The following is a 20,769-nucleotide window of genomic DNA, read 5'->3' as shown; positions in this document are numbered from 1 at the left end:
ACTTGAAACTATTATCTAAAAACTCAAAGAAATCTAGATGTAAAATTATAAAATGTGACGTCACACTAGAGGGGGAGGTCCCACAATTGTGACAAGGACGGGGGAGGGGATCAAAAATCATGAAATTCGTGTGACGTAATTTATGAATGGCCCCCTTATGTGTTATTTAAAATAAATTATTGTTGCAATTACAATGTCAAGAATACCTCATTAAAATTGACATTAATGTTATTATTAGTGATAGACATTAGAGTGCTTTTCCATCAGAGATGTGCTATGCTACGTTGCTGTGGATGCGTTTGACTTCCACCAATCATATTCATTGGTACACATAGCTTTGCACTGGTGGAAACGGACTTAATTAAGCTATGATTTTTATATGGAAAGATGCGTGCTATGGATGGTTTTCCTACTATTGATACATCGTATACTCGAGCTGCGCATCTTCATAGCACAGCTACATAGCATATCTCTGGCACTTTTTTTGAGGGGGAGAATCATCTCCGCCTTGGGTGAGGCGAGAGAGAGTGTCAGACTCTTACTGACTAAAAACCACCCCATTTCTACTCCTGCTTTGAGCCGGAGCCCCGGTTACCTGTTACGTTGTCCGCAGCTCCGGATACATAGAATTTAAGGTACTTTTCCACCAGAGATGTGTTATGTAGCTATGCTAAGACGATGTAATAGCTAAGCTGTGAAACTATGTGACCGTTTCCACTGATACTAAGCTTTGTAGTTGTGCGTATATTGATGTTTTTGCTGTAAATATTATGATGAATTTTGGCACAGACATAGATTATTATTAGAACTCTGGATAATTGAGAAGATAAGACTTAAGATTTAAAAGTATATTTGATGGTACATAAAAGATGTTATCGAAATTATTTTTGTACTGCCGTACTCAGAAACATTTAATGGTTACTTAAACTATTCCTTAGTAACGATTTTGTTCCAAAAACAATAGGGCAGATGATTAATTTTTATTTTAATATCCGTCTTGTAGATTATTTTAAAACATTACACACACTTCTACGTATAAAAACGTACATAGAAGTGACGTCACGCGATATTTCAAATCGATATATCATCGAAAGTATTTGTTTCCGTAAGAAAATAAAAAAATACGTGTGCATTTATTTCAATTAATCCTAAATTAGGCACTTAAAACTTCCAATTGATTTGTCCGTCAGTCTGTCTGTCAGTGAAGCTAGGTGCTTAGCTAATTGCTAGATTACTAAGGAATAGTTTAAGTAATCATTAAATGTCTCTGAGTGCGGTATTTAGATAGATTTTTCAATGTCTTCTTAAGACAGACCGTTTTATTTATATTAAATGGTCGTGAATGCGTGAAAAAATATGTTTTCATGAGTTTGTATAGAATATTATAAAATTCTCTAGTTTGTAAGCAAATGTTTTGTTATGATTGTATAAAGCATCAAGAAATTTAGTATTTTTCAAAATAAATGGTTTTTTTTATATATTTTTGTTGTTTTTCTTGCTAGATCCTTCTAAAGGCAAGCATCCACAGGCCCGCATCGCATGCAACGGATTTTACTTTGTCTTGTATAGAAACTCGTACAACTCTTAAGTGTGAGAGAGTCATGCTTCGGCACGAATGGGCCGGCTCGACTGGATTACCACGGCCTCACAGAAAACTGACGACGTGAAACGACGCTTGCGTTGTGTTCCGTCATATGAGCTAGGTTACTGGAAGCCCAATTACCCTCCTTCCCAATACCCGATTCCCCAACGCACTTGCCTTAACAAAAAGCCGGTAACGCACTTGTAACGCCTCTGGTGTATCGTGTCCATGGGCGGTGGCGATTGCTTACCATCAGGCGATTGCTTATGATCCGATTCCGGCTTATACCATAAAAACATAAATATTATAATATTATCATTTCTTTTTTCATTACATGGACAATTTTGTGCTCTGAAATGTAAAATAGAAACTTGGGAACAACTGCAGGGCAAAGGCCTCCCTAATCCTTCCACTCTCCACAAAAAGCTTTAAACAGCAGAGAAATGAAAAAGTAGCAGAGCGACAGTCGCCGCGTCGTGTGTCGCGGAATGCTGTTCATGAATATGAGCCTCTAGCATGGCTTGAAACTAGTCGAGTTCCTCGTCAAACCGTTACGTGAGTAAGCCGATAACATAATAATTAATAAATGAAGAAGAGTAAAAATAAAACACTTATATACCACAGAATAGAAATGTATTAAATTCAATTACAATTAAACCTATTTCGTATAAGATCTCTTTGCCTTCTGTTCAGCTGCGTCACTAGCTTGCACAAATGTGCGTTTCAGCTTGTTCTTCCTACTCTCTCTGTATTTCGCTGAAACCTTTTCAGACAGTTTGGCTATTCTCTTCATCGTGGCTGGGGGTACCTGGAAATTAATATTTTATAGTGAATAAAGTGATTGTGGTTCAATTCTTGCATAGAGAGAGTATGAACATTAAAAATCTATTTAGTTCATGAAGCTAATAAGAAAAGGGGATGTCATAACTGGATTTTCCTTAACCCGGCGTCATTGAGGTTGGGTCAAAATTACCCGGCCTATTTGAAATTTCAAATATTTTTGTAAGTGCTCGTGTGACGCTGCTGTTCTGTGCAGTAGCTGGAGTCAATGGTGTGTTCTAAACGTTTTTGATGAGAAATCAGTGCGGCGGCGAGTCAACTGGGTGTTAGACGCGTTACATTTTTAAAAAGGTAATTTTGACCCATCCTCACAGCTAATGTTACTATTTTGTGCCATTTTCAATTAATCATTTGTGTTAACATTTTTGGTCACTACATCACTTTTTTCTTTGCATTTTGCTTTATATGTTTTATATTTGTCATAAGATACTTATTTTAAGTTGAAATGGATCGAAAGGAGATAGAAAACCGGCACATTATGTCAATTTTAGAGGAATCGGACTCGGAGGAAGACTTTTTAGGTGATGAGAAAGAGTGTGAAGAAAGCGATCATGTTAGTCTTCACAAGAACCTCCTGCGAAAGTACCCAATGTTCGCAAACGGTGTCAAGTCTGTCCTGCCAAAAAAGATAGATATATAGCTTAGATATATAGATAGCTTGCCTCAAATATATATGTCCTGAACACATATCTTTTTGCAGTGATTGCATCTATAAAGAACATTCTAATTAGTTTTTTTTATGTTTAGTAGAAAGATATGAGGCTGCGGCTTATAAAAATACCATTAGTAACAAAAAAGAGTGATAATTATAATAAGAATATGCTATAAACATTAGAGATCTCATTTTTGTTCCTTTTTTTGATAGTTTATGTAAAAGTTGATTAAACCTTATTAAACATTTCTTAAATATTATTTTCTTTTTTTATTTTCAATAACTAAATAGCCTTATGATTGGATAATAACATAGTTTTTGAATATACTCCATAACTATGATAATATCCCAATTTTAATATACGGGTCATGTTGAACCACCTCAACGCTCATGTATCTTTTTCCTACCACAATGACGCCGGGTTAAACATAACGCGTGACACTGTATGGGTAGCGCGGGACGTTACAAGCCGCGCCCCTCTCTATGTTCCATCTAGCGGTCCCATACTACTCACACATTGCCAATCGTCCACATTTTAATGGGCCACTTTCTGAGATATGATAACCTATCTACATCTTTTTATTTATAATATCACTGGGCAGCACCCATTTGGTTTATCACAGTGCACACTGAACATCAGTCATCAGTCTTTTGTTTGTAACATATTGCCTAAAACATGATTTTGGAAACTACCCTATTCTTACTTATAGCCCTAAAATTGTAGTGTGAAAGTTTTAAATGATTTAAAAAAGGCAAAGAGTCTAGTATATAAGTAATTATAATTTTTATCGTTATATTTTTGCGTACCGACATCCCAAAAACTCAATATTAGTAAACAATTGCGCTAGTGTAATGAGTTCTCCCTCCTCGAAATCATCTTTATGTTCCTCCATGAAATTCCGCCTCACTTCCCATTGCTCGTCAGATTCGTGTTCCGTACGTAACGCGTCAATATCTATTGTCGGTTTCATATTGTTTTTCTATCGCATTTACTGCGAATTTTTAACAAAATTTTGTTATGAAAATCGTGTTGATGTCAAATCGTGGATCTGATAAAATGACAGATTGTTTTTTTTTTATTTTTGTTTTGTATTTTGACAGCTGCCTTTGTTCCAATTTACGCAGATATGGTTTCGTTATTTGTAGCAATAGTATTTTGGTAGAAATTCATATTTGACTATTGTTTTTAACCAATACAAATTAAATTACTATTTATTGAGAAAGGTACAGGGTATAAATTATAATCTAGAGTATAATCCAACAAAACTATACAGTTTGTCTGTTGGAAAACTTAAACTTTACTGTCATTAATTGGATATGTGAAACTTTATATTTATCTCATTAGAATTTCATACAATCAGAATATAAGCAACAAGTCTTATTTCTACCGTAGTATTTACTTGTAGAGAGCTAGAAACATTAATATTGACGTATTACCGTACCAAAAATAGAAGTTCTTAAAAAAATCGCTTTATTTTACTCTTCCCTTGTATTTTGTATGACTACTAGCGCCAATGGTGACTATATAAGTATAAATTCAATATACAACTTAAATTGATTGAGCTATACACAGAGAAGTTCAACAAATTGTCAATCAGATTTTTTGTTTAGTCAAAATATTTATAATTTCGTCGTAATCTGAGGGTAATCATAATAAGAAAATGTGTAAAACTGTCCAAATATGATATAAGCGTAAAATTATGTGTTGAACGAGCCGCGAGGAATTGAGAAAGGTAAAATATATTTATTCATTCACTAAAACAATTTTCTTTGTTAGCGAAAATAATTAATTCGCGTCTAATTGTCCGACAGGTAGATTAATCAACGATAAACTGGAGAAACTTTCTAATTGCCGTCGAGAACAACAGAAACGCTGGCAAAATGGCGTTTTCAATACGTAAAATGTTTTCAAACATATCTTATTTTTCGAAATCTGGTGAACAGAGTCAATCCAATGAGCACCCAGTGGACGAAAGCGTAGCAATTTCTTCTTCAAGGCCTGAGTCGTCGCAGACCATAGAATTTGTGTCTATCGAGCCAGATTCTACGTCGAAACCCCATGCAACAAGTTTGAAGCTTCCAACATCAGTCAAAAACTTCGCAGCGAAGAAAGGGTCGCTGTCTGATACCGACCTCCTTAATATAGACGAGGTGAGCACTAGAGGCCGCAAACCTAAAAGCCGCAGTTTGAAAATAGATATCAAACAAGCCAGTCGCTCCATGAACGAGTCTTTGTACCAAGGAGACCGCCAGCACAACGAAAATACACCCCCACATATCTCTTTAGACTGCCAGAGCGCTAATCTCTTCAGTCAAAGGTTTAAACAGCTTAACTTCAGCCAGTCTTTCGAGTTTGACATATCAACGGAGTCCGATGAGGAGTTAGATATTGAATCTCTATCCGAATGCTCCGACACGGACCTTTCGGGTAAAGAAGACAAGAAATCAAGGGTCAAAATGTGCCGTAAGGTTGATACGACCAGTGATAACCAGTTGGTGCGTACTGGTACTCCTGAATCCTTCGGTGATGTCGAACTAGAAAGGAACGAAGAAGAACGAGTCTCCTTGTTACTAAGCTACCAGATGAAGTTGGAGAAAATTGAATGTGTTCTGCGGAAATTGCTTGCGGAATTCCAATTCCACATTGAAGTTGCCAAAATATTCACCTGCAGGTCTTTTGTGACTATGTTACCTGGTACGGACCTATCTGAGATACCGAAGATGTTTGGTCAAGTTACATACATCAATCATGGGGACCGTGACAGCCCGGTGGAGTCCTGGAACTTTGTGATAGACAAGGAGGATGATGAAACGAAGTACAAGTTCCGGAAACAAATGCTTGATCTGCGACACTCCTTGGATACTTTTGTTGGGACCTACTTGCAGGAGGAAGTGAAGCCCAAGGCTATGTTCCGCCGCAGCATCACATTCGACCTTCACAAAGGCAAGCGTTTACACAAAACCGGGAAAGTTACTAATAAGAAGCGCATCAAACACTTTGATTTCCCAGATTACCGAGATGCCTTCCTGAATCTCTTCAAAGAGACTGAGTCTGATGAGACAGACACCCATTTAGAGCATAGCAACGATGAGTCTGATCACAAATGCTCCTGCCAGTGCCATAACCATTCCATCAGCCAATCGGACTCCGGTTTGGTGACAAAGGATAGCATGTCCAACCAATCCATTACGTCTTCCATCGGAAACTTCAGCTTAGATTCGACCACACTGTCTGCCTTCTCCGAGTCCCTAGACCAAGTGATCAGCTACAACAGTTTCGAAGACTCAACGCTATTCAACACTCTACAGCAAAAACCGGCCATCGAACGCATAACATTCTACGTACAAGTCCACAGCATACAGATCCGGAGTGAACCGGAGAATGATGAATGCAAGAATTCCATCACGTTCTTCTGCCCAGCTTGTTCTACTACAGAAGTTGAAGAAGATGGGCTTCTGAAGCATATTTTGAGCCAAACACATTGTGAGAAGATTCATTTCTTGTATAAGAGTGTCTACATCAAGAAGTGTGTGGCTGGTGGAAAAGAGATCCAGCCCAGTACGGTCCTGAACCCAATGACTATGTACCGAGATGATAACAAGATAGTTTGCTTCGGAGATGCTGTGTATGCCTGTTCGTTATGCTTTGAGAATCCGATCGTTGGTGAGTCCGTACTAATGGCACATTGCAGCGATGAAACGCATGCAGACCGCAGAGAGAAGATGTATGAAATGTTTGATTAAAAATGCTATAGGTGATGTATCTTTTATCTCTTTTCTTCTATAGATCAGTTCTTTCTCTCTCTCTCTCTTTCTAAACGACTTTGAATAACGAATATGCATGCGTTTGGTTTAGCAGTTAAAAGCGAAAGGGCTCTGTTATCTTGTCTTGCTATGCAATTTTTTTGTGTTTTAAATCGCTGGCGATGTTTTTAAGTGTGATTTTTGTGTGAAAATTGTCGAAAAAGAAAGCTCTTTCGCTTTTAAAAATAATTTTTGTATGTAGTTAGTGTAGGAATGACATTTATTAAAAAAAAAAACTCATTTTTTTAACTAATTTTTTCTGTTATATTTTTTTACAAGTGAATGAGATCTGTTTTTTTTAATTTTTTCGTATTTACTCTCCTGTCTTTTTTGTGCGTTTACAAAAATCGACATTAATTTTCGTGGGTTTTTTTTTTCAATTTTTATGTATTTTATGAATTTATTAGCCAAGGGGAATTTTGATGGAAGGGTGCTTTTGGATCCAAGTAGTGCAATACCTAATATTGTGTTCAGCAATGTCCATTGTCACAGTTTTAGTGAAATAATAATGATATGTAAAAATCCATGTTTCTCTAGTTTTTTCGATTTTTCGTTAGAAGTTAACAATTTTGACTTCGCGTTTCTTGTTTCTGTATTTTTCTCTAAAATCTTTTTTGTTATTAAACTGACATGGTCACTAATCCTATCATTAGAACTTGAGACGGGATATTTACCATGTTCATTTATTTTATGTCTATGAATTTCCGATATTTCGGCACTGTTGCAAGCGCCAGAGCGGAATTCATCCGTGATCATGGCAAATATCCTGTCTTAAGTTCTAAAAACAATCTTTTTTGTCTTGTAAACTGTTTAAAAAACTCGTTTTTGTTCTTAATAACGTAACAATTTCATTTATTGTTTATACACTTTAGCATAGAGGGCAGGCCAATAAGAATGCGTTAGTATTTTTATCTATTATTATTTTGAAATGACTCAAAATATTATATGTATCAGCCAAACTTACACTTTGTGAAACAGCCAATAACTCAAGCAGTATAGATATACTATTGTTGAGCACAGATGTGCTCAACCACAGTTGGAAAGGGACGCACATATCTGAAGGTATTTGCATCCCTTTCTAAATATACTCGAGAAGAGATCTCAACTTTGAGTATTTTTTTAAATACCGGCCTTAGACCTCTATAGCTTTTTGTGTATAATAATTCAACTAATATCAAATTATTAATTATTAACATACTAATTTTCGCATCTACCTACTAAATTATTAACAAACACTAACAGAAAAAGACATTTAAAATAGTTTGAAACTTTTTTAAACTTTTAACGAAAAATCGAAACGACAACAGGAAAACATAATTTCAAAAACAGGGTGTTACTAGAAGACTTTTTACATGTTTTTTCTTTTAATTAGCATTACTATTAGCTCTTTCATAATTTAATTAGTTAACCAATTAATTGATAATCGTAAGCACATTTATACCTAACGCCTCGATTATAATCCTAATTATAAGTTTAAAATTAATTTATAAGTTTAGGGAAATTGAAAATACGAACTTTGCAAACGTTGTAGACTGATTTTTCTTTGTTTTTTTATTTGAAACTATGTTTTGTCACTTTTTTTCAAATTGATGTGTTACAATTCTGAATTTGTAGTTGGTTGGTCGATTTTGAGTTCTATTCGCTTTAAGATAGAAGCTATATTAGCTAATTGTGCAAATTATGTCTGCTTTCACCCCATCATCCTTATTATTTTTGCAATAGGACTTAAAATCCATTAAATCAATTATAAACGAAGATAGTTATCACGTTAAAAGTCCAAAGCAATTTTAAAAATTTTAAATTTTATTTTTTAAACTTTGTTGATTCGATTTTAAATTGTGTTGATTTTTATATACATAGCTGATTGATTTTTATAGCTGATCGAAATTGTTTTTATTTTAAACGAAATTAACTTCAAAAGTTTAAAAAAATACCTGGACTGAAAGTCATTTAGCGCATAAACTGAAATAAAATAGTTTGGTAAGATTAAAAAAATAGATTTTAACTCATATTTTGTACTTGGGAAGGAATTATAGACCATTTTTACATAATTTTATGGGATTTTTTTAAGTTAAATATAACACGCTCATTATTATATTACATGGGACTTATAACACAAATGGTGAAAAGTGGGGGTGCCCACATTGTATAGCGGCATTACGTGTCGCAATGTGCACCTCTGCTTGCGCCTTCGGGGATTAAAGGCATGACGTTTCTTATTATTTTTCATGGTTTTATTTCAAAATATATTGCTTTTATTTTCAATGTATTTATTTATGCTATAAAATTTTACAAAATATTCAAAAACCAAAAAATACATGTTCTTGTTTGTTTTCTTTGTATAAAAAGTCGAATCGTGTGTTTAATTCCTTCTCAAGTACAAAAATGCATTATTATGTAGTCAATAGCATGTTTTACTGATCTCGAAATGCCTCAATTTAGAAAGGAAATCCTAAAGACTGATTATTTGCCATTAATTCCAAAACGAAACACGTTTTTATCCACGAAAAAATAATAATAATTTAATGAAAATTAGTAAAAATAAGAAAAATCTACCCTTACTTCTTGAGACAGTCTCAATACCGTACTGAAAGACATTTAATGATTACTTAAACTATTCCTTAGTAACGATTTTGTTCCCAAAACAATTGCTTAGGACTGGGTTAATTTACTGGCCATTTTTTTTTTAATTCAAATTTCCGTGATGCTTGGCGACTGGGCTTCTCCCAGTTGTGCCTATCATATCTTTTAGTGTATAATATCTTTTTGTGCCTTTAGGCCTCAGTCAATCTGTCTCCTGCATTAAATTCACCGAGGGAAGTGGAAACTATCGTTTTCATTTATTCTCCTCTAATAATATCTTCTGATTTATTTCGTTGCGGGATCTAAGACAGTCATTCATGTCCCTGGGACTATAGTAGATTCTGGCTTACTTAAAAAAAGGACTGGGTTGAGTAACCATTAAATGACTTAAGTATGGCGGTAACAGATTGCTCCGATAGTCAATTGGTTGCAAACTCGACTAGTTCACGAGGTTTAATAGGTTGTGTTCTCGAGCCTTGCAAAATATGTATAGTTTTCGAAATTCTCAGTATCAGCCCAGATTCTAAGATTACGTCCGGATACAGTGAATTTTATACAAAACCAAAAAAAATGGTGTAAACCCCACCCGTTTAACAGTCAAATTAGATTTGGCTGATTTTTTCGGAAATTTTAAATTTTTAAACTGTGATAATAATGTTTCTTTTTAACTTCTAAAGAAATTTTAATTTTTTTTTTAATAAAAAATCACGTTTATTTTTTCTTATTTTTACTCGATTTTTTTTGTAGTAATTTTTAAATTTTTAAACCATCTCGCCAGCCGCCTATGTTTATTTTAACTAGGAGTAATTAATGTAGGATTATTATACCTAATTACCTAATATTAAATATGTGTAATCGCGTATTTAAATTTAAGCGGCATACTATACATGGTACATTTAGATTTAATAACCACATAATACGTATGATATAGGAACTGAGATATTTGTTTACAAATTTTAAACTTGTGGAAGAGTTAAAAAAATCAATAAATAAGACTTCTGGACCAAAGCTTTGTCAATCTGTGAACATATTCATTAGTGATTCTAAACAAATCATTAGTTTTTAAACTTTCAAATTGATTAGGTATACAGTTGAGTGAAAACAACTCATAAAATTATTTGGTAATTAACAAAAACGTAGTATTAAAAAAATGTCCATAGTATAAATTCCGTCTATTAAAGTGCCAAAAATCTATCAATAATTGCTCAGCTGTTTTAGGTGTAACAATTTACGAATTTTAAATTATTTTTATGCTCTATAATTTCGGTTTTGACTCTTTCACAGGTTTTTAAACAAAAAAACATAAGATTAGACACAAAAATGTATTTTCGGCACTAACTGACAGAGTTAAAAAAAACTGCACAACAATAAACAAAATTAAATTTTAATAAAAGAAAAAACTAAACAGTTTGAAAAAATTAAAATATTTTAAACTTTCACGAATAAAATTTAAATTTAAATTAATTTAACCAAAACTCGTGTAATCTTTAGCATTTAAGATAAAGTTAAAAAATGAATGAAAAAAAAGTAAATAAATAATCGTAGATACTCGTTTAATGTCTTATGTAGTGGGTTTAAGTACATACGTATGCTTAATTTAAGTATTATATTGTAATGTAATACCTACAGTTTAAATTATTTACATGTCTTACTACAAAAAATCTAAAATCAAACTAAAAAAAATAGGGAAAATGAAATTCCTAACGTCCAAAGGCTGGCAGGTACTGCTGTGCCGGCTCGACCGGAGTGATACCACGGCCTCACCGCCAAACCGACGTGAAACAATGCTTGCGTCGTGTTTCGTTGTGTGAGTGAGGTTGCCGGAGGCCCAATTTTCCCAAACCCTGATTCCCCAACAACTCTTAAATTCATTACTCCCAAAAGTCCCACGCACTTGTAACGTTTCGGGTGTCCATGAGCGGCGGCGATTGCTTACCATCAGGTGATCCGTCTGCTCGTTTACCGGTTTTCTTATAAACTTACTAATTTCTAAGATCCATTATCAAAATATTTAATTTATTTTCTCTGTTTTTCAACGTACCTATCTATTAATGACTAGCAGTTCGTTAGGACATGTAAATAATTTAAATTGCTAAGCAAGTATATAAACTTATGTAACGTTTAATGTATCAGCAATTAATATCAACAATGGTGAATGATTCTTTTGGGTAGATCCATTTCAATTCAATATTTGTCATTTCTGCAGTTTAAAATCAATATGGCTGACTTTCCCGCGTAATTTTACGTCATTGTAAACAAAATGGTGGATTCTGACGTCTTGTAACGTCAATTCATATTGAAATTGTAATATTTTTCATTAACAATCATCACCTATGATACCCTTCTTCAAAATACTAAAAATATCATTGAAAATAACAAAAAATGTCTTGATTTTTGATCTTACATCTGTTTTTTCGAGGTAACAGAGAAAAAAAGCAATAGTTTTTGATATCTTTAGCTCCTATACAATCTACCCAAGTGTCTACTCAACCAATATTTTACTCATAAATCGTAATTCTGTATCATTTAGCATCGATTCTGTGTCGATATCTCTTATTATGTATACGTGTCAATTATTAAGTCATCTCATTATTTAAATATGTATTTGTAGCCAATACTGTGATAATTTTGCTCCTAATTAGGCGTCGATGTTCAAAAAAATATTATTCATGTAACTCTCATACGAATCTTGTCCTGGCTTAAGGGTGTTACCACACCAATCGATCGGTAGTCGATAGATACCGTCGATCGATGGTGGAATGGACTGGTCGACGTCGATAGATAGTTTCTACCACACCAATCGATCGATAGCCGATAGATACTACCGATTGATGGTGGAATGGATTGGTCGATGGCGATCGATAGATTCCAGACGGAATGTAATAAATCTACCGACCTCTATCAGCGACCAGCATCGATCGATTGATAATACATGCTTAATATTGACATTGACACACCATATCATTGCTTACTTAGGATCTAAAACAGCATTAATTATTTATTCATTTAATAAATCGTTTCAATAGTGTAGATTATGAAGAGAGAACGAGATTTTTTAACTAAAAACAGCGGGTTGCGCACGTAAATCTGTGAAAAGCTCTACCAGTTTTGAGTCATAGAGGGACTCTTCCTCCTGAGTAGCGGCGACAGCTGTGGGCCCTCTATGGGCTCTCGCTGTGACTCGAAACTAGTAGAGCTTTTCTCCATTAATGTACGTGAGTAAACCGTGATTTTTAGTTAATTTATTATGTCTCACAATAGTTACTAAAAAAACATTTTTTTTTTAAATTATGTGTTGACTATCTGTTTCTACTAATCTGAAAGTAATTGGGATACAAAATTAATAATATTAATTCAAAATCTTGTCAATTTCATAATACTAGTGTTTCAAATATGTTTAGAACATTCATTCTTCTCGCAAATCATAATAAATATCATCACTCTACTACATTAACAACACCAACGTAACTAGACCTGTCTGAAGTTGTCTATACTACTAAAGAGCGAGACGCCAATATACAGGAACAGTAACGAGTGACAGAGATGGAGATATACGTGAAGTTAGCTTCAGACGGGTCACGTTACACTGGTGGTAACTTTGCAAAATGAGGCGAAATGTGTTCCATAGACGATTAGAACTGATTAACTGATAATTTGTAATATTGTGCTAAACTGTGATTTATAAAATGCTGTTAATTGTAAAAATTCATTGTTAAAAAAATAGTTGTTGGAATTAATTTGTGTGAGGAGTTTCGAAAAACTTATTATAAAAAAATAATTAAACTTTTTACCGGCGACGATGGAAAATAAAACGAATTACATTTTTCTCAAAAAATCAGGTTTAATAGCCATATTATATTGCATCTTGTATTGTTTTGAATCGATGTTTTGAATGATTTTATTAAAGAAACAATTGTTTTTCGAAAATCCTCACACGCAATGGCCTTTTGAGTATAATCTGTGATCCAAAAACGTGTTCATATCAATATATGCGGCAGTTGTAGATTATAGAAATATTAGCAAACTCCGACAAACTCCCATTTTCCTGCTTTACTCTTGAAATTTTCTTGAATTTTCTTTGTTATAAACCTAGCCGAGCCCGAGACCTTTCTAACGAATGCAAAACCGTGGAAATCGGTTCGCGCGTTCTGGAGTTATAGCGTCAGGATGGAAAACCCGACTTATTTTTAAATAATAGATTTCGATATTTTTGGTATTTTTTTTGTCCATAAATAACTTGATGCCAATAAAAATGTTAAAACAATTACATGTCATATTTTGTAACATCTTTCTTACTGCCATACTCAGAGACATTTAATGATTACTTAAAACTATTCCTTAGTAACGATTTTGTTCCGAAAACAATTGCTAAGAACTGGGTTAAGTAACCATTAAATGAGTAACTACGGCGTTTGAATAGATTTGTCTAAAAATACTAAATTCCAATTTTCCTATTAAGGAAGCCTAATTACTAACAAATAGTGGCAGTGTAAATTATACTACTATTTTATTCTAAGCAATATTTTCAAAATTATTTTCCAAATTGACACTTAGAATTAATTTCATGTTAAAATCCAGATTTATAAAGTGCTATACCAAGACCAATGTGTTTTTTCTTGATAATTTAACTTTTACACGACTAGAGTTTGAGCGGCCATATTTTTTTTGCAATTGTCGTAATGTCAGATGATTTTTTGTTGTTCAAAATATTTCTATAATCTACAATTTGTTCTGTTGTATTCTTGATGTTGTCATGAAACCTTTCGGGTATTAAATTAAACCATTTTCGACTGATTAAATAATATACCGTTTTGGAAATATATTTCTTTGGAGTTTCATTTTTTCACCCCCTTTTTCTTAAGAGAAAAATCATCTAATGATATCTCCCGCGTTGTGTAAGACGAGAGTGTCAGACTCTTACTGACTAAAAACCACCCTGTTCCTACTCCTGTATAGAGTGAGTAAGGAATCGCCGATGCCCATACAAAACTAGAGGATTTACAAGTGCAGCGAGTTGAATGCAAAATATAAACATGACTGCACGGATGGCGCGGTGACAAGGCTGTCGCGCAACGTGTAGCGGGTTCGATTCCCGCACGGAACAACTCTGTTTGATCCATAAATTGTTGTTTCGGGTCGGAGTGTGATGTTTATGAAAACTTTTATGTTTGTAAACGCACACACGACACAGGAGAAAATCCTAGTGTGGGGCATCGTTTTTTTTTAAACTCAAAATTTGAGAGTAGTGAGGTAAGCGTAAGAGCTATGTCTAGTCATTCCTAATTCCTAAATATGATTGGATCGTGAGGTGAGTAGAAATTAAATACTAAACAAATATTAAAAAAAAAATCAAAAGCCAAGATGAAAAGATATAGAAATTCTCGAGTTTAGGTACCATTGTCCAATATCAACACAACAACATTAAATTTTTTACGTCTGAAGCCGTAAAATAAATGTAGTATTTATATGATAACAATTTACACAAGAGGTCTCTTAAGTAGGGACTAAATAAAATAACCGACTTGGACCTCACAACTTTTTATGGTAGAAAAACTGAGGTGCCAAACTTGGTTTTTTAACAGTTTTTTTTTATGGTAAGTATTTTATTTTTATTAATAACTTAAATTAAGAATATCACAGCTTTTTGAAGTCGGTTAAAAAATAAAAACAATCAGCGCATCTAAATAAACAAGACTACATGTGTGCTCGATAGATGGCGTTGTACAATTCCGTACATTTCCTGAATCGCGCTATGGTTTCGTTACACGCGTTTGGTTAGGGCGCGCGGCCCGACTGTGTATGATTTAATTAAGGTTTTAAACTGATTAAAAACTGAATTTTTTGATAACTCGTGGTCGGGAGACCATTGAGTTTTATAATACTATAGTAAACTCGGCGAACTTCGTTTCGCTACCAATATTAATTGTTTCCTGAATTTTCTTTGCTATAAACCTCACGGAGCCCGAGACCTTTCCAACGAATGCAAAACCGTGGAAATCGGTTCGTGCGTTCTGGAGTTATAGCGTTAGGAAGGAAAACCCGAATTATTTTTATATTATAGATAACTGACTAGCTTTTAAACTTGCTAATGCTGTTCTTTTTGAAGTTTAAGGGTGTTTTTCTACTAGAGATGTGCTATGTAGCAATGCTACGAAGATATAATAGCTAAGCTGTGAAACTATGTGACTGTTTCCACTGATACTAAGCTATGTAGCTGTGCGAGGAAGATGCATAGCTCGAGTATGAGATATATCAATAGAAGGAAAGCTATCCATAGCACACATCTTTCCATATAATATATAAAACATAGCTTTAGCTAAGCACAGTTTCCACCAGTGCTACCTAAGCTATGTGTACCAGTGTAAATGATTGGTAGAAGCCAAACGCATCCACAGCAACATAGCATAGCACATCTCTGGTGGAATAGCACTTTAAATCAAGTTATAAAGAGTTTGCAAAAGATATCGAGAAATGAAACAAAAACAATTACTTATTACCCTTTATTTCATTTAATATAGACAAACAAGGTCTTTTAAAAGGAGTCTTATGTCTTTCTACAAGTTCTTCTAATAACAATACATCAATATTCTTTTTCAAACCTTTTTCTTGCTGTAAAAAAGCTAACATAAGTTTACCATAATTCTTATCGCTCGAGCTGAAGTTGTTACAATGTTTGAGTAGAGTAAACATATAATTTTGTATGTTCTCTGTCTTTGTACATGATTTATAAGCTGTATATATACTAAACAAGTTATGTGTGTACTGCTCTGGGCTAAAATCTACATCTGAAATGAATTCTAGTAACTTTGTTAGTTCATCACTATTTGAGTTGGTAAAAAAGTCATTTATTACATTATTTTCTATTTCTACATCTTTTAAGATAATTTTCAATGTAATTTTGAGTAAATGAGGATATTTAGCATGTGTTTTTAACAGGATATTGGTGCAAAATCTTGAGTTTTCTCGCTTAATATAAGTGGGTATGAAATACTTATAAAATATTTGTAAAAAGTCAGTTTTCAGTTCTTCAGCGGTTATAATATGTTCTATAAACTTCTCAGCTACACTTGTAGGTAAGGTTTCAGCAAGTTTGACGAGTATTTTAGGTGTTTTAAGACATTTTTCAACTAAATCGTCGATCTTTAAGAGTATGTCAACATCGGGATCTAGAAACTGTTCTATATCAATTGTGAGGTTGTCATCTACGTTTTCTTGTGTCTCAGATACGGGATCATTCTCTGGAGAGTCGGCTACGATGATAGTGTCATTAGTTTTATTAATTAAATCTAAGTTTTGTGGACCGAATGTTTGTAACCATTTATTGCTGGGATCTGGCGGTGAGGCGGCATTTAAACAGCGCTGAAGTAACGATTGAGACTCAGGTGCAAATATCCAAATATGAGACATTGTTTTGGAGGCGTAAATTGTGTTTTATTTGAATTCTTTGATAACTTTAATGAATAAAACAATAAACTGGTAAATTCAAAATAAACACAGTAAATGTCAATGTCAATTTTTGACATTAATAGAGATGTGGAACCAAGATTCATAACAATCACAATCGATAAATCAATCAACTTCAGTATCGATTACAAAATAGTATGTGTTATATTTAACATTAGTCCTAATTATAATCAATGTAATATCATTTGTTATATTTAACTACATTGAGAAGCAATTATAAATATTTAGTCAACGATTTAAAGAAATTAACGATTGAATTTTATAGTTACTCATGTCGAGACTACACTGAACTAAAGAACGAATGAACTAAAATTACCATTGAAATGTCAGTCAGACTGACATAAGTCAGTCAGTCAAATTGTTTTGATAATTTTGCTAGTTTGATTTTGTATAAGCCGCGGCGCGGTTGTGAGCAAAACAATAAAAAAATCGTATTTAATAATATATTATACTTCGTTTCGTGTTGGGGTAATACATGTAGAGGCACACGAGATTATTCCGTGAGTATTCTTTACTTTAAAATAGTAGTAATTAAGGATAAGTTTACCAGTATACGATAGGTAATTTTAAATCGTATGTATTTCAATTCAGTACTGTTAGCACAGCTTGTTATATATTTTTTGCAGAGTTAGTCATAAACTGCTGTTAATTAATTGCATAATTTTTCCTCTTATGTTGTTTTTGTTAGTTGCAAGTATGATAAATAAATATTGTACTCCGGTTTCCGCTGCTGATATTTTAAAGACGTAAATCCTTTTCCTCTAGTGGTATTGGGTTAAAAGAGAAGCCTATGTTACTCCCGGAAAAGTAATCTTTAGAACGGTAAAAGAATTTTTGAAATCCGTTTTTTAGTTACGAAGCAAAAATAATCAAATATATCGTCCTTATAGTATTACTAGCAAACCCGGCGAACTCCGTTTCGCCACCAATGATTTTCCCTGTTTTCCTGCTTTTCTCTTAATTTTTCTTTGCTATAAACCTCACAGAGCCCGAGACCTTTCCAACGAATGCAAAACCGCGAAAATCGGTTCGTGCGTTCTGGAGTTATAGCGTCAGGAAGGAAAACCCGACTTATTTTTATGTTATAGATTATAAATTATAATAAAATGCTATGCTATGCTTTCCACCCGTGGCTTCGTATGCGTGGTGTAGTATGTATAAACATTCCTCTTGAATCACTCTATCTATTAAAAAGAATACCATCAAAATCTGTTGCGTAATTTTTAAGATCTAAGCATACATAAATGAGCTGCGGACTGACTACCGGGTTACCGGGGCTCCGGTTCGAAAAGCAGGAGTAGGAACGGGGTGGTTTTTAGTCAGTAAGAGACTGATACTCCCTCTCGCCTCGCCCAAGGCGGGAGAAGTCATTGGTTGATTTTCCCCCTTCAAAAGAGCATACAGACACACAGACGGCAGAAAGCGACTTTGTTTTATATTATGTAGTCATAGTGACGCAGTAATTAGCTTAGGTCAAAAGGTCTTATTCCGAGTTACATGTACTTTCTAAGATTATTTAGACACCACTGACAAACGGTGAAGGAAAACATCGTGAGGAAACCTGGGCTTATAATTTCAATACCATAAGAGGAATTGCCATAATCTCCGCAGGCAGGCGGGTTGGAGATCGCAGTGTAAAAGGTTCAGGTTTATCAGAGAGCGCTGCTGCACGGTCTCTGTTTAACGTGTAGTGTCTTAGTCGGGTATACGACATCCGTTTGAAGAGTAGAGGTGGTGCATTCTACTCTGTAATCACTACACAGCAAATTGCATTTGTATTTAGTTATACAGTACTAAAAATATAGCTCATAAATGACTCTACTCATTAGTTAAAACCTTATCGTAATAGGTCCAGCCGTTAACGAGTTTATCGCACACAGACGACAAACAGAAAGTGGCAGTTTTTGTTAACTAGTTATAATGACGTAGGTAAATAAATAATAGTTTGTTTGTTTGAACGTTCTAATTTCTGGAAGGAGTGGTCCGATTTTGATAGTAAACTTAACTATATTGTTTAATTTAAACGTTGCCCCACATTAGAATTTCCTCCTGTGTCGTGTGTGCGTTTACAAACATACAAGTTCACATACACATGACACACAGACCCGAAACAACAATTTGGGGATCACACAAAGAGTTGTTCCTTGCGATAATCGAAGGTGCCTGGAATGCGCAGTGCCTAGGTCATTGGTAACAGAGGCTGTACGGTTTGCACAGCTACAGCGTGGCGCAGATGCAGTACATGGATATATAACTCTTTATCTGAACTTGTTTGTTTCAAAACGCACCAACGGTAAAGGGGATAACCCTAGTGTTTATTTAATATCTTTCAATGTGTTCTCCCGTCTCGGCCGAGGCGAGAGGGAGTGTCAGACTCTTAATGGCTAAAAGCCACCCCGTTCCTACTCCTGCTTTTCGAGCCAGAGCCTCGTTAAACAGCTAGGTAGTCCGCGGCATCGGATCAGGTATCAGCCCAACTGGGCCCAATCTGTGGTGGTCTGATGGCTCTTTGAGTACACACGGGTCTGGTTCTGGTCGGGCGGTGAGCTACCCTTGCTCGCCGTCCGCAGACCCACACTTACGGTGGCCGGAGATCGTTGCATGATCCCCGACGCCTGGAGTGTCTTTCGCGACGGCTAGGGAAAATCCTAGCGTGGGGCAGTGTTTTTCATTAAAAAATGTATGAGCTTATAGTTAAGATGCATTACCTACTTTTCCCGTGAGAAGAGTAGCATTGAAACATAAATAATACATTTATTATTAGTATTAAAGTAAAGTAAGTTAGTATCAAATACAAAGAATACTTTAAGTAAGATAGTTTACAATCCTTCTGTGATTAAAATGATTAACGATGTCATATTATAACTAGGATTTTTTTTTAAATAGGCATTTCATATTCATTTCAAGTGTGGGAGAGCCATGTTTCGGCACTGCTGGGTCGGCTCGACCGTATTGATACCACGGCCTCACAGAAATCCGACGTGAAAGAATTTGCGTTGTGTGAGTGAGGTTACCGGAGGTTATTCTGTGCCGGAAGCCCAATTACCTCCTTCCCAATCCCCGCAAGAACAACCCTTAAATTCCTAACCCCTAAAAGGGAGCAAGGGTATCTTGCCTTCAGAACCGGACTTACGGTGGCCGGAGATCGCGTCATGGGGGATGGCAGCATCGATTTATCAATCATTATGCGGCAATATATTTATTGTTTCATCTTGATACTGTTATATCATTTGTAATGTTATTTGTTTATCTTCCTACAATAGTAATGAACGATTGTTTTCTGTTATTTCTAGTCATTGTAGGATTACATAATTACATTTTAGTTTTAATGTAAACATCCTTTTACTAGACATACATTCATATGTTTATAAACAAATCCGTAACTGTAGGAATACGACTGAAGTACAAGTTTGTTTTACATTTGACGAGTCTGTGTTTCCTGATGGGTATAACTTCGTTCCCAATCTTCCCAATCCCCGATTCCCCAACAACACTTAAATTCCCAACCCCCAAAAGACCAGCAAAGCACTTGTAACGCCTCTGGTGTTTCAAGTGTCCATAGGCGGCAGCGATTGCTTACCATCAGGTGATACGTCTGCTCGTTCGTCGGCTTGTTCCATAAAAAAACCTCGGTGTCTTCAAAGCACGGAGTTTGGAAATGTGTCCAGTATATGACAATAGGCTCACCCCCTATAACATAGGACTTATAACACAAATTGTGAAAAGTGGGTGTACATTGTATAGCGGCATTACGTGCCGTAATGTGCACCTTTGCCTACCCCTTCGGGGATAAAAGGCGTGACGTTGTGTGTGTGTGTGTGTGTTGTAATTATGTACTTATCTA

At 34.8% G+C, this 20,769-nt stretch overlaps 3 protein-coding genes and 1 long non-coding RNA gene across 6 annotated transcripts in view; 3 read left to right on the top strand and 1 right to left on the bottom strand.

Moving 5' to 3' along the window:
* Positions 1-20,769, top strand: part of LOC126911854 (uncharacterized) — a 115,362-nt gene that overhangs the window by 67,929 nt on the left and 26,664 nt on the right. The window lies entirely within an intron of this gene.
* LOC126911810 (uncharacterized) lies at positions 4,658-7,884 on the top strand. The gene is made up of 2 exons (XM_050700723.1): positions 4,658-4,807; positions 4,887-7,884. Exon 2 carries the CDS (start codon positions 4,956-4,958, stop codon positions 6,816-6,818), a length of 1,863 nt encoding a protein of 620 aa, XP_050556680.1. The 5' UTR covers positions 4,658-4,807; positions 4,887-4,955; the 3' UTR covers positions 6,819-7,884.
* On the bottom strand, positions 15,947-16,924 carry LOC126911823 (uncharacterized). Its single transcript, XM_050700769.1, has one exon. The coding sequence runs from the start codon at positions 16,866-16,868 to the stop codon at positions 15,948-15,950; it is 921 nt and encodes a 306-aa protein (XP_050556726.1). The 5' UTR covers positions 16,869-16,924; the 3' UTR covers position 15,947.
* The window catches only part of LOC126911802 (lysosomal alpha-mannosidase-like), a 30,160-nt gene continuing 26,664 nt past the window's right edge, over positions 17,274-20,769 (top strand). For all 3 annotated transcript variants that reach the window (XM_050700663.1, XM_050700665.1, XM_050700664.1), the window contains exon 1: positions 17,274-17,425. The gene's annotated coding sequence lies outside the window, so the exon portion shown is untranslated. The remainder of the gene's footprint in view (positions 17,426-20,769) is intronic.

This window comes from Spodoptera frugiperda, chromosome 19 (assembly GCF_023101765.2).
Source record: "Spodoptera frugiperda isolate SF20-4 chromosome 19, AGI-APGP_CSIRO_Sfru_2.0, whole genome shotgun sequence".
Classification (NCBI taxonomy): Eukaryota; Metazoa; Arthropoda; class Insecta; order Lepidoptera; family Noctuidae; genus Spodoptera; species Spodoptera frugiperda.
This window is presented reverse-complemented; position numbering and strand designations above follow the sequence as displayed.